The sequence below is a fragment of the Zingiber officinale genome, chromosome 2B (genome assembly GCF_018446385.1).
Source record: "Zingiber officinale cultivar Zhangliang chromosome 2B, Zo_v1.1, whole genome shotgun sequence".
NCBI classification, from domain to species: domain Eukaryota; kingdom Viridiplantae; phylum Streptophyta; class Magnoliopsida; order Zingiberales; family Zingiberaceae; genus Zingiber; species Zingiber officinale.
The window spans coordinates 96,738,157-96,750,875 of record NC_055989.1 but is presented as its reverse complement, the minus strand read 5'-3'; the positions used below and the strand labels follow the sequence as shown (position 1 = coordinate 96,750,875).

The window sequence follows — 12,719 nt, the reverse complement described above, 5'->3', positions numbered from 1 at the left end:
GGATTATCAAGTCTACATGCACATCAACATGATACATGGAAGGATTTCTATCTTCTTTGCTGGTTTGTTAACATAGAAAAGGGGTGTGGAGGCAAACATGAGCATAGGATGGACATGAGCACAAGTTGAAGGGAAAAGAGAGAAAATATGTGCAGAATAAGTTGCATAATCCATAAGGTTTTGAAGGGTTTATGAGGGGAATAAACAACATTGTATCTAGTCAGTTGCAAGGAGAAAAGGAAGCATGAAATGAAACATGTTAAACCAAAGTTTGACTTTGATACTTCATGCAATATTGAAGACTTGCAAGAGAAAAAAAAGTGTGACAAGGGTGATCAAAATGTATTAAAGCCTAAACAAGTCCAAATTGATAGAACAGAAAGGACGGGTCACTTTTAGGTTTGCAATAAAAAGTAAAATTAATTAATTAATGGTTAAATAGAAGAAAACTAAAAGCAAATCTAGATCATCACCAAGTTTATTTTATTGGATTAGTTAATTTTGAATAGATTAATTATTACCCACTAAGGTAACATAAACTCATTAACAAATAATTGAAATGTGAACTGTGCATTGCACACCTGTTGGGTATATCTCAGTTCCTCGTCCATCAATATCGAAAAGCATAGGCAACCCTCCTTCTATAACATATACATGAACCTTGTTTGAGCACTTGACCACTGTAATCTCAGCCTAAAATATTTTGGCAAAAAGGAAGGAAAAAAAGTTAAAGGAGTAGGCCACTACAGGTTAAGAAACAAAGTAGAATAGTAAAAAATATTAAAAATGACAAAAATACAAAAAATGAACCTTGGAATCACAAGGAACAAGGTTATACTACAAGCAATTAGTTACACTGATGCAGCAATCTATAAAATCAATTAAATAATAAGCAAGTGCACAACATCAATTTCTTATGATTGTTAAATAACATAGGTGATTTAATGATAGAGAAAACCTAAACAGTTGGGGCACAACTAGTAGTAGCAATAGTAGTAACAACAATAACAAGGAGCCCCAATGGATCTTTAAAAAACAATGCATTCTGAATGCAATTAAACAAAAGAGCATGACAATGATTATCTCAATAGTTATTATTAGGAAACATTTACCACGAGGAAATCTCAAATTCTACCTGAAAGTACAAGCATCATTATTACTAAGTGGTAGCAAACATGCATTAATTGATCATAGATTTTCTTTATTCCATTTGATGAAATTTAGAGGATTGTCAACCGAGATTTCATAAATGTTGTGTAAACGTCTCTGATATCATATATAAAGTTCTGTTTGTCATATATAGATGACACTGTGGATGATGTTAATTTTACGGGATATCATTTAATCTGACTACATCTTAAGATCCATGAATCTGCACCTAAGAATGACTTTTTTGTCTATGAATTGTGAAATTTAAACCTAAACCAAATTTTCCACAGAGATCCACCATCAAGGCTAATTACAAAATAAAACTTGAACAAATTCACCTGCTTCGCATAGATTTACACATTGATATCGTAGATCATTTTGATAATCATGGAGATTTCTGAATTCTATCTTTAAGATTCCAAGTTATTATTATGCTACAAAGAATATCAAGGCATTTTAGAATATTTTTATTTGTACTATTCTAATTAACTGTGCACTCAGTCAAATATTATGATCACACCTTAGGATCTTATATCTTCAAATTTACATAACGCAAGCATGATATGTGTTTTCAAAAATTAACTGCAGAGAAATGGAGTAAACTACCTTTTTTCTTCCGCTTCCTCTCAGCATTGACCTTTTTAAATACTTATGGACAATCCCAACCAATCACTATCTTCATAAATCATAATGCATCAGTAATAATGTTAGGACCTAGGAGCAAGCTCAAATGTTATTACAAATGCTTCCATTTAAATTAGCTTATTGTATCTTTTCTCTTTATTGCACCTGCTGATAAACTTTTAAGAATTTATAATTTAATAAACTTCATAAGTACAAAGTCATAAGTCTGCAAAAGCTAAGCACGCAAATTGAAGAAATTTTCAGAAAAAACAACTGTAAGAATAATGGAAAGAGAACGAATATGAGACACAATAAATTAGTCCTTTCATTCACACCATGCACTCCTTGAGCACGTCACCACAAAAGAAAATGATTACATGACACAGTGCAGTTACAAAGAAACAAATCATTATCCTTATAATCCCATGAACTTCTAACACAATGTTTCTTCATATTTTCATCATCTTGTAGACTAGATAGAAATTTTCACCTTAGGGGGAAGAATTTCATCGATATTAGCATCAGAAGCATGTTGAAACTTCTCCTTTACAGTTCTTCGTAGCTTCTTCTTGTCTGCTCCTGACAATCTCTGTGATAATTTTGCCTCCACTGGCTTTTTAAACATGGTTATCAGCTAGTATTGGCTGGTCAGTTTATATGATGCTGCAACCAATGAAGTTCAATGGTTTAGTTAGTCAGTCAATGTATTAGTAATGCGGTACATTTCAATTGTAGCCAATTCAAAAATGCTTAGTTACCGTTGACACTCCAAAATAGTAAATCAAGTTCATTCTTTGATGAACTACATTCATAAATTAACCTAATAATAATTTCTTCTAGCAATATATCCTATGTGCAATTTGGTGCGTATTGTCGATCTAGAAGATTCCATTTGACATACAAAAGATAAACTCTTGAACATATAAACTTACATACTGTAACTGAAGAATGGAATCACCATCATGAAGTAGAATATTGGATGTTGTATACATGAAAACTTGCTGAGGTTTCTAATGTCCTCTCATAACAATAAATTGCAGTGTTCCTGAACCCTCAACACCCAACTAGCAATTGCAAGCTACGTCATTTATCCTAAAAATTGCGATGAAAGAACTACTTCTCACGCGTTTGAATCAACAGTAAGAATCAGGAAATATCATTATCGACGATCAGCAACGCAAATACCAATCCAAGCAATTTCAAACTCGATGTTGATTACGCTAGCAATCTGCGGGATCGATGGTGAATAGGAACGGAGGGAAGAAGAGTAGAGAAGGATTGGATTACCGGAGGAAGCACAATGCTAGCGATTGCTTGGGCTGGCGAAGAAGCTTCTGGAGATGAGATGAGAATAACACTAGCGGCGGTGCGAGGTAGACCAAGGATGGGATTGGTACCGGCTTGGGTTTGGTCCGAGGAACTCTTTTATATGGCAAATTTTCATTTTGCTCTTTATCTCTTTTTCTATTTTACCTCAAACAATTTAAAATATTACATTTGCTCTCGGTGATTATTTTAAAGGATGAGATTATTAAATATGTTTTGTAAATTTTTATAAAATCATGTACGTTACTTTGCAATTGTATCAAATCATGTATGGGATATCAATTTTACTCTCCACCTTTTTCGTTGTGGTTGTCACGTGTATTCGAATCGAAAAAGAAATTCAGACTGTGTTCGATTTCTCTTTGCGACAAACTTCCGAACCAACATTGATGGCTGTTAATGGCGTAGTTTCTTCATCAAACCTAAACTTAAACACCATGTCATTTCGAACATTGACATGTTTCCGACGGTCTACAGCACGATGCAACAACTCAACGAAGACAAACGACCCTCCTCTCTCGGCCACCGAAGTCCTAACCGACGAAACACAACCTCCTAACCATCTCTGACTGCAACGGTCGAGCGAAACTCAAGTATGTTCTTTTTTTGAGTTAGCGCTCAAATCTTTCTATAGGGCGAATCATCCTCGAAACTGAAGTTGCACGCTTTAGTTTGGTGTAAATTACTGTTCTGACAGCTCCAAAAGTCTCGCACTATTCCGGCAATTGTAACCATTCAAGAAAAACTCCAAAGCACTGGCAACATTTAAAATCCTACCAAAGACAAAGGTTTTCAATGTGATCAATCGAGACATGTATTTTCTTCTACTAGATTTTAGTTGTCTTTTCCCCTTTTTATAGATTAGTATTATCAATTTGTAGGAAGATTAATATTTTTAATTTTTAGATATCTTTATTTAACTCTTTAAATTAAAACCCTAATTTTATTTTTATCTAAAAGATAATTGTTTCTAAAAGGATAAATCCTAAAAGATTTATAATATAATTTTAGTAAGATACACATTTAATGATATATTGACTTCCTCTACTCAGTTATTATATTTTTTAAAATATTCACAATCTTAATAGAATTTTTGTTCACAATATGGTTAATTTATGATTATATCAATGTAGAGAAGATTAAATTTCTGATGATGTACTCACAATTATGATACAAATTATAGATTCACAAATAGATAATCGAAATAAATCCATTACTCCAAATATAAATATGAGTACCGGCAATATGACACCATCAACTTCCTCTAATGTTGTGGTCAATGCTAGTGAGACTATTAATTACAGTTTCAATTTGAATAAACAAGCTCCTAGTGTTGAGGATGTCCCAATACTTATAGGATTGTAAGATCTTTTTGAGGATACATGGACTGAATAAGAATATAACGAGAATAGAATGGAAGCAGAAATTCAAATAGATGTTTTTAAGGATAAATTCTTAGCAAATGATATGCATTGTTCATTAGATGAGTCAATCAACACTAATGAATATAGCGACCTTAAAGAGCAGTTTCCATTAGCTGGAGATGTATATGAAATGAACACAAGACTTGTTCCATTGCTAATGGAGGAAGTAGATGATTTTGTTGAGGAATTTTATGTTGGTCAGGTAATGTTTTTTTTTTAACTTTCATAATATTAACTCAACTCAATTTCAGTAATACTAACATAAACCATATATCAATTCTTATTGCAGGTATAGGCAACGCAAAGACATTTTAAAGATGCACTTGCTAAATATGCTATGAACAGAAGCTTCATATATAAAAAAAAAGGACACCAGGAAGAATAGAATTAAAGTAATCTATGATAAAGAAAATTATACATGGACATTAATTACAAAGGGAGATATTGAGTTCATAGTTACAAAATATTTAAAGCATCATCAGTGCAGTCTTAGTATGACAATAGTTGATCATCCTGCATACACATTTTCATTTATAGTTTCTCAGATTGAAAGTCATTTTGTGGCATCAAAAGATTATAGACCCATAAACATTCAAAATGAGATGAAATCATGATTTGGAGTGAATATATCATATCGAAAGGTATACTATGCATATGTGAAAGTAATAAATAAGGTGGTAGGTGATTTCGATAAGGATTATGTTGATATCCCTACACTATTATGTGAGCTAAAATATAGAGACTTAGATATATACATTACATTGAAAAGAAATGGTGATAAATTTCAAAGTTGTTTTTGGGCTTTTGGTACATGTGGAAGAGCTTTTCAAACATATTTTAAAAATTAATTGGAATTGATATAACACACCTCAATGGCAAGTATCCTGGTATATTATTGATGGTCACAACAGTAGATAGTAATAAAAATTTTCTTCCAGTTGACTTTACAATTGATGAGGTTGAGTGTGCCACTACATGGGAGTGATTTTTAATTCATTTAAAGATATTTCTTATAGTTGATCCATCAAATATGATAATTATATCTGATAGATATCGTAAAATATTATCTGCAATGAGTAAAGTTTACCCTACTACTTATCATGGATTATGTTGTTATCAATTGCCTTATAATATGATTACAGATACTCATGATAGACCTGCATTAGGATTATTTTGGACTGCAGCTAGAGAAAAATACAATTTCATAATTTGATCAAATCGTGCAAACTGCGTCAAAGACATATGTAGGTTCTTATAAATGACTTCAAAATATAATACCTACAAAATGGGCAAATGCACATTTTCCTTGTAGAAGGTACTCAATGTTGACAATGAATTGTTCTGAAAATATAAATGTATTGTTCAAGGAGATTCGAGAACTCCCAATTACAGTATTAATAAACAACACAAGGAGGAAGGATGCTCAATGGTTTTATAACCCTAGGGAGAAAGTGGCTAATTTAGCAAGAATATTGATGCCATTAGCTATGAAGAAGATTGACACGAGGAGATAAAAAATTAGGTATTATACGGTTCATCCACATACCATAACAGAAATGGAGGTAGAAACTTCATCATCATCCTATATAGTTGACATGGAGTCTTGTAAATGTGATTGTAGTGAGTTCAAGATTTCAGGGCTTCCTTGCTCATACGCTATGACAGTGTGTTTATATAAGAACATAGACCCATATAAGTATTATGAGCATTATTTCTTATTTGAAACTTAGAAAGGTACTTGCATGGATCATATTTATCCATGTAGAAGTAAACAATATTGACCAATAAGTGGACAAGAATATATTGTTTTACCACCTAGTAGTCTTGTGCAACTTGGAAGCAGGAAAAAGGTGAGGATCCCATCCAAGCACATGGGAAAGGTTAAAAACAAGTGTAGTAGGTGCAAACAATTGGGTCATAATAAAAGATCATGTAGAATGCCTCCAGTAAGTTGATATATGTATTGGTGTTTTTTTGTGATAGTGTTCAACTTTTATATGTATTTTGCACACAAGCTTATCTTTTTGATGAATGAACATATAAGTGTATTTTGCTAAATATATTTATATGTATATTTTACTAAATATATTTAAATATCTCAATATAGTGTTGTCTATATTGTGTTTCTATATTCATATGTTCTTTTATGTAGAGATATAAATTATGAGTGTTGGTATGTGCAATTAGAATGTTTTGGATGAATGTTTAAAAAATAGATGATAGACATTTTCTATTTAGACAATCTAATGGATTGTTATTGGATTTTATAAAATTATTGTGTTGTATTGTTGTAAATTGTTGTGTTCTAAATTATTTTTGTATTGGATTGTGTAAGTATTGTGTAAAATTTGTATGTTGTGTAAAGTAGTGTTCAAAAAATTATTGCTCTCGATATGGTGTATCGTAATGATGTTTGAGAGCATGGATACATTCAGGATACCAGTCCGAGCACATAGGAATTGGTCATATGTCAATCCAATATCGTTTGGTTCATCAACTAATTTTGGTCAAAATCGGCTGATGGACCTTAGCAACTCTAAAAATCAAAATTTCATGTCTTAAGAAAAAGGAGAGATCAATGATCTCAAATATGGTGTGTTTGAGTGATCATCATTGCCGTATCATTTTTATTGAGCTTTCGACATCATTCCTCATGGATGAATCATGTTCAAAAAATCACTGCTCTCATTATGGTGCATCACAATGTTGTTTAAAAGAATGGATACATTCAGGAGATTAGCCCAAGCACATAGAAACTAGTTTAATATCAATCTGATATGGTTAAATCCATCAGCCGATTTTGATCAAAACTGACTGATGGACCTTAGCAACTCTAAAAATCATAAATTTCATATCTTAAGAAAGAGGAGGGATCAAGGATCTCAAATATGATATGTTTGAGTAATTATCATTAATGTATCATTTATATTTAGCTTCCGACATCATTTGTCAATCAATCAAATCTATTTTACATTCAATCGATTGATATAATTATCAATCAAATCGATGGTGATATCACTCGAATCGATTCATCTCCATTTACTTCAGAAACTGAATCAATCGATTGATTTCTCATATCAGTTGAATCTATTCGTCTCTTTTAACTTTAGAAATTGAACCAATTGACTGATTTCTCTTATCAATAAAATTGATTCGCCTCTGTTTACTTCAGAAACTGAATCAGTTGATTGATTTCTCATATCAGTCGAATTGATTCATCTCTGTTCCCTTCCTAATAACTTCCCAGTCAAATCGATTGTTTATATCAATCGAAATGATTATTTAATCAATTCGACCGATCTAAATATCAGTCAACTAATTTAAATTATTCTTTTAGATAGAGAAATAAATTGTTGTGTTATTGTAAATTGATTTATTGTCATGTTCTAAATTATTTTTGTATTGGATTGTGTAAAGTATCGCATAAAATTTTTTTGTTGTAAATTATTGTGTTATTGCTTCATTTATCATAGTTGAATCATGTTAAAAAAATTATTGCTCTCAATACGGTACATAGTAATGATGTTAGAGGATATTTTCACATCCAGGAGACCAGCATGAGTTCATAAGAATTGATCCCATGTTAATTCCATGTTGTTTGGTCCATTAGTCAATTTTAATCAAAAATAGCTGATGGACTTTAGTAACTCTAAAAATTATAAATTTCTTATTTTAAGAAAGAGGAGGGATTAATGATCTTAAATATGGTGTGTTTAAATGATCATCATCTAGGTTTCATTTATATTGAGCTTATGACGTTATTTATCATGGTCGAATCATGTTAAAAAATCATTGTTCTCAATACGATATATCGTAATGATGTTGAAGGGTATTTTCACATTTAGGAGACCAGCTCGAACACATAGGACCTAACCCCATGTCAATCCGATGTCATTTAGTCCATCAGCCGATTTTGATCAAAATCGACTGATGGACTTTAGCAACTCTAAAAATCTTAAATTTCTTATCTTAGGAAAGGGGAGGGATCAATGATCTCAAATATGGTGTGTTTGAGTGATCATTATCTATATTTCATTTATATTAAGCTTACGATGTCATTTATCATGGCTGAATCGTATTCAAAAAATCATTTATCTCAATATGATGTATCATAATGATGTTAGAGGGCATTTTCATATTCAGGAGACCAGGCTGAGTTCATAGGAATTAATCCATGTCAATCTGATGTCGTTTGGTCCATCAATCGATTTTAGTCAAAAACTAGCTAATAGACTTTTGCTACTCTAAAAAATCATAAATTTCTTATCTTAAGAAAGAGGAGGGATCAATGATCTTAAATATGGTGTATTTGAGTGATCATCATCTAGGTTTCATTTATATTGACCTTATAACGTCATTTATCATTGCCGAATCATGTTCAAAAAATCACCGCTCTCGATATCATAATGATGTTAGAGGGCATTTTCACATCAGGAGACCAGCACGAGCTCATAGAAATTGGTCACATATCAATCTAATATCGTTTGGTCCATCAATTAATTTTGGTTAAAATCAGTTGATGGAGTTTAGCAACTCTAAAAATCATAAATTTCTTATCTTAAGAAAGAGGAGGGATCAATGATCTCAAATTTGGTATGTTTAAGTGATCATCATATAGGTTTCATTTATATTAAGCTTATGATGTTATTTATCATGGCCAAATCGTGTTCAAAAAATCGTTACTCTCAATATGATATATCGTAATGATGTTACTGGGCATTTTCAGATTCAAGATACCCGCCCGAACACATAGAACATGACTATATATCAATCCTGTGTCGTTTGATCCATCATCCAATTTTTGTCAAAATTGGCTGATGGACTTTAGCTACTCTAAAAATCATATATTTCTTATCTTAAGAAAGAGAAGGGATCAATGATCTCAAATATGGTGTGTTTGAGTGATCATCATCTAGGTTTCATTTATATTGAGCTTACAAAGTTATTTATCATGTTCAAAAATTTGTTGCTCTCAATACGATGTATTATAATGATGTTAGAGGGCATTCTCACATTTAGGAGACAAGCCCGAGCGCGTAGGAACTGGTCCCATGTCAATCTGATATCGTTTGGTCCATCAGCTGATTTTGGTCAAAATCGGCCGATGGATTTTAGCTACTCTAAAAATCATAAATTTCTTATCTTATAAAAGAGGAGGGATCAATGACCTCAAATATGGTGTGTTTGAGTGATCAACATCTATATTTTATTTATATTGAACTTATGACATCATTTATCATGGACGAATCATATTCAAAAAATCGTTGCTCTCAATACGATGTATTATAATGATGTTAGAGGGCATTTTCACATTTAAGAGACCAGCCTGAGCTCATAGAAACTAGTCTCATGTTAATCTGATATCATTTGGTCCATCAACCAGTTTTGGTTAAAACCAGCTAATGGACTTTAACTACTATAAAAATCATAAATTTTTTATCTTAAGAAAGAGGAGGGACCAATGATCTCAAATATAGTGTGTTTGAGTTATCATCATCTATTAAACTTACGATATCATTTATCATAGACAAATCATGTTTAAAAAATCGTTGCTTCCAATACGATGTATCTTAATGATGTTATAGGGCATTTTCATATTCAGGAGACCAACCCAAGCTCATAGGAACTAGTCTCATGTCAATCTGATGTTATTTGGTCCATCAACCAGTTTTGGTTAAAACTGACAGATGGACTTTAACAATTCTAAAAATAATAAATTTCTTATCTTAAGAAAGAGGAGGGGTCAATGATCTCAAATATGGTGTGTTTGAGTGATCATCATCTATGTTTCATTTATATTGAGTTACGATGTCATTTATCATGGTCAAATCATGTTCAAAAAATTATTACTCTGAATATGATATATCTTAATGATGTTAGAGAGCATTTTCACATTCAAGAGACAAGGCTAAGCTCATAGGAACTAGTCTTATGTCAATTCAATGTTGTTTGGTTCATCATCTAATTTTGATCAAAATCGGCTGATGGACTTTAGCTACTCTAAAAATAATAAATTTCTTATCTTAAGAAAGAGGAGGGATCAATGAACTCAAACATGGTGTATTTGAGTGATCATCATCTACATTTCATTTATGTTAAGCTCATTATTAATCGTAGCCTAATCGTGTTCAAAAAATCGTTGTTGGCATTTTCACATTCAAGAGACCAGCTCGAGCTCATAGGAATTGGTCTCATGTCAATCTAATATCGTTTGGTCCATCAGCCAATTTTAATCAAAATAGGCTGATAGACTTTAGCTACTCTAAAAATCATAAATTTCTTATGTTAAGAAAGAGGAGAGATCAATGATATCAAATATGGCATGTTTGAGTGATCAACATCTATATTTCATTTATATTGAACTTACAACATCATTTATCATGACTAAATCATGTTTAAAAAATTATTTCTCTCAATACGATGTATCATAATGATGTTAGAGGGCATTTTCACATTCACGAGACCAGTCTGAGATCATAGAAATTGGTTTCATGTTAATCCGATGTTATTTGGTCCATATGATCTCAAATATGGTGCAAGGTATCAATAATGTCCAAAATAAGGCACTCCCTCACATAACTCATGCAAGCATACAATATAAGATGGGGCACTCCTCCATATAACACCCATAGCAAACAATATAAAATATGTGACACATACACCCCCAAAAGATCAATATAAAGTATAATAGTCATACAAAAATGTGCCTCGCAAGGCATAATTAGAACAAGTCAACATATAAAATACTAGGTGAACCCATATTAATACATAAAGCATAACATATGACACCTAATCTAAGTCCATAAGTACTGGATGCCCGGCAGTCCCCTCGGATGGATCTAGTGGCTAGCGCATGAGGTGTTGCCACCATGAGATCTGGGGTTCGAATCTTGGCAAAGCCGAGGTAAATGTCTCCCTTATGTGCTAGTCACTATTCCAAAGGCTAGTAGCATCTCGTGATTTACCTCCTCCGTGTTGGCCCTGAGACGAATTGGCGGGGGCACTGGGGATGAGCGTATTCACCTTTTTCCACCATAAGTGGATGCCCGACAGCATCGATTGCATCATCGGTAGGAGGAAGTGATGGAGAAGGATGACCCGATATCCATGAGTGCACAAGGTCATGTAATGAAGCTATATTCATCTGAAGATCAATTTGCTCATGCCCGATATCCCCAAGCTCTATATGCACAGCAGCCATATCACATTCACGATCGATGTGCAACTACTTAAATAGTGTATCGATGGACTCAAAAGTTGTCTCCAAGCAATCATCTCGATCCTCTGAGGAGTTATCTTCATCTATGATCGCCAGAGCTACCGCTAGAACTTGCAACCATGGTGCGCATTCCTTAGCCCCACCACCAAGTTCATTGACATGATAATCATGATCAAATTCCCACACCATAGTCCCATCACCCTCCTTCATCCCAACGAAGGAAAAGTTGCGTAGGCCAATCCCATCGTACTCAATTAAGGGTTTGATTTTTCCCTTGTCCCTAGCAACATCAATGTCTACTGATGCAAGTCATACTATAATAAGGTGTGGGAAAGTCATGTGGATCTTTTTTTGGATGAGTTTTGTATAATACACAATGCAATGAAACATGTTCAAACCCACATCTACATCTAACCTATGATGAAATGCATACAACATAAATATATGACTCAGTCTAATAAAGGCTAGAGCATGAGTGACTATCGGCAATATGCACATAACAATGACTTTATAGAGGACATTATCGGGAGCTAATAGACCTTGAGCAGAGAAAATTCTCTTGTTCAAAGGTCTAGACCGACAGTAAAAGTGGTCGAACATGACATTTATGGTAAAATGGGCAAAAGGCTCTTTAAGAGACTCTCTATAGATAGGATAGAACACAAATTTATTGTCGGTTGGACGACAACCTAAGAATGACCTCCAAATGTCAGATGTAAAGTCAAGATCGTGCTTGCCTACACTAGTTTGGTACACCAGACCATCATTAACAAAATTCATGTTATCATAGAATTCTACCACTAGGTCTAGATGGATAGGAGTGTTGCAAAACATAAATTTTTCTAATTTATAATGGGCGATAATTTCCAAGATATCAGGACTCTTGTCACGAAAGAACTCTACATGTAGATATCAGGCAGGAATGATTTTGAATGAGTGAGACCGATCACTAGAACTCTTTCCCTTAGAGGAAGTCC

The 12,719-nt window shown here is 33.1% G+C and overlaps 1 protein-coding gene across 4 annotated transcripts in view; it reads right to left on the bottom strand.

The window, feature by feature from the left end:
• LOC122046454 (eukaryotic translation initiation factor 2D-like) overlaps nucleotides 1-3,173 on the bottom strand; it is a 35,816-nt gene extending 32,643 nt beyond the window's left edge. The window contains exons 1-3 of one of the 4 annotated variants that reach the window (XM_042607163.1): nucleotides 3,061-3,173; nucleotides 2,264-2,436; nucleotides 582-693 (exon numbers count right to left, since the gene is read on the bottom strand). In XM_042607163.1, the coding sequence (XP_042463097.1) occupies nucleotides 582-693; nucleotides 2,264-2,398 (247 nt within the window). In that variant the 5' untranslated portion in view covers nucleotides 2,399-2,436; nucleotides 3,061-3,173. Of the gene's footprint in view, nucleotides 1-581; nucleotides 694-1,755; nucleotides 1,826-2,263; nucleotides 2,437-2,705; nucleotides 2,982-3,060 lie in introns of those variants that run through there. The other 3 variants (XM_042607164.1, XM_042607167.1, XM_042607166.1) reach the window with 3 other exon arrangements.
• Between the last annotated feature and the right edge of the window lie 9,546 nt (nucleotides 3,174-12,719).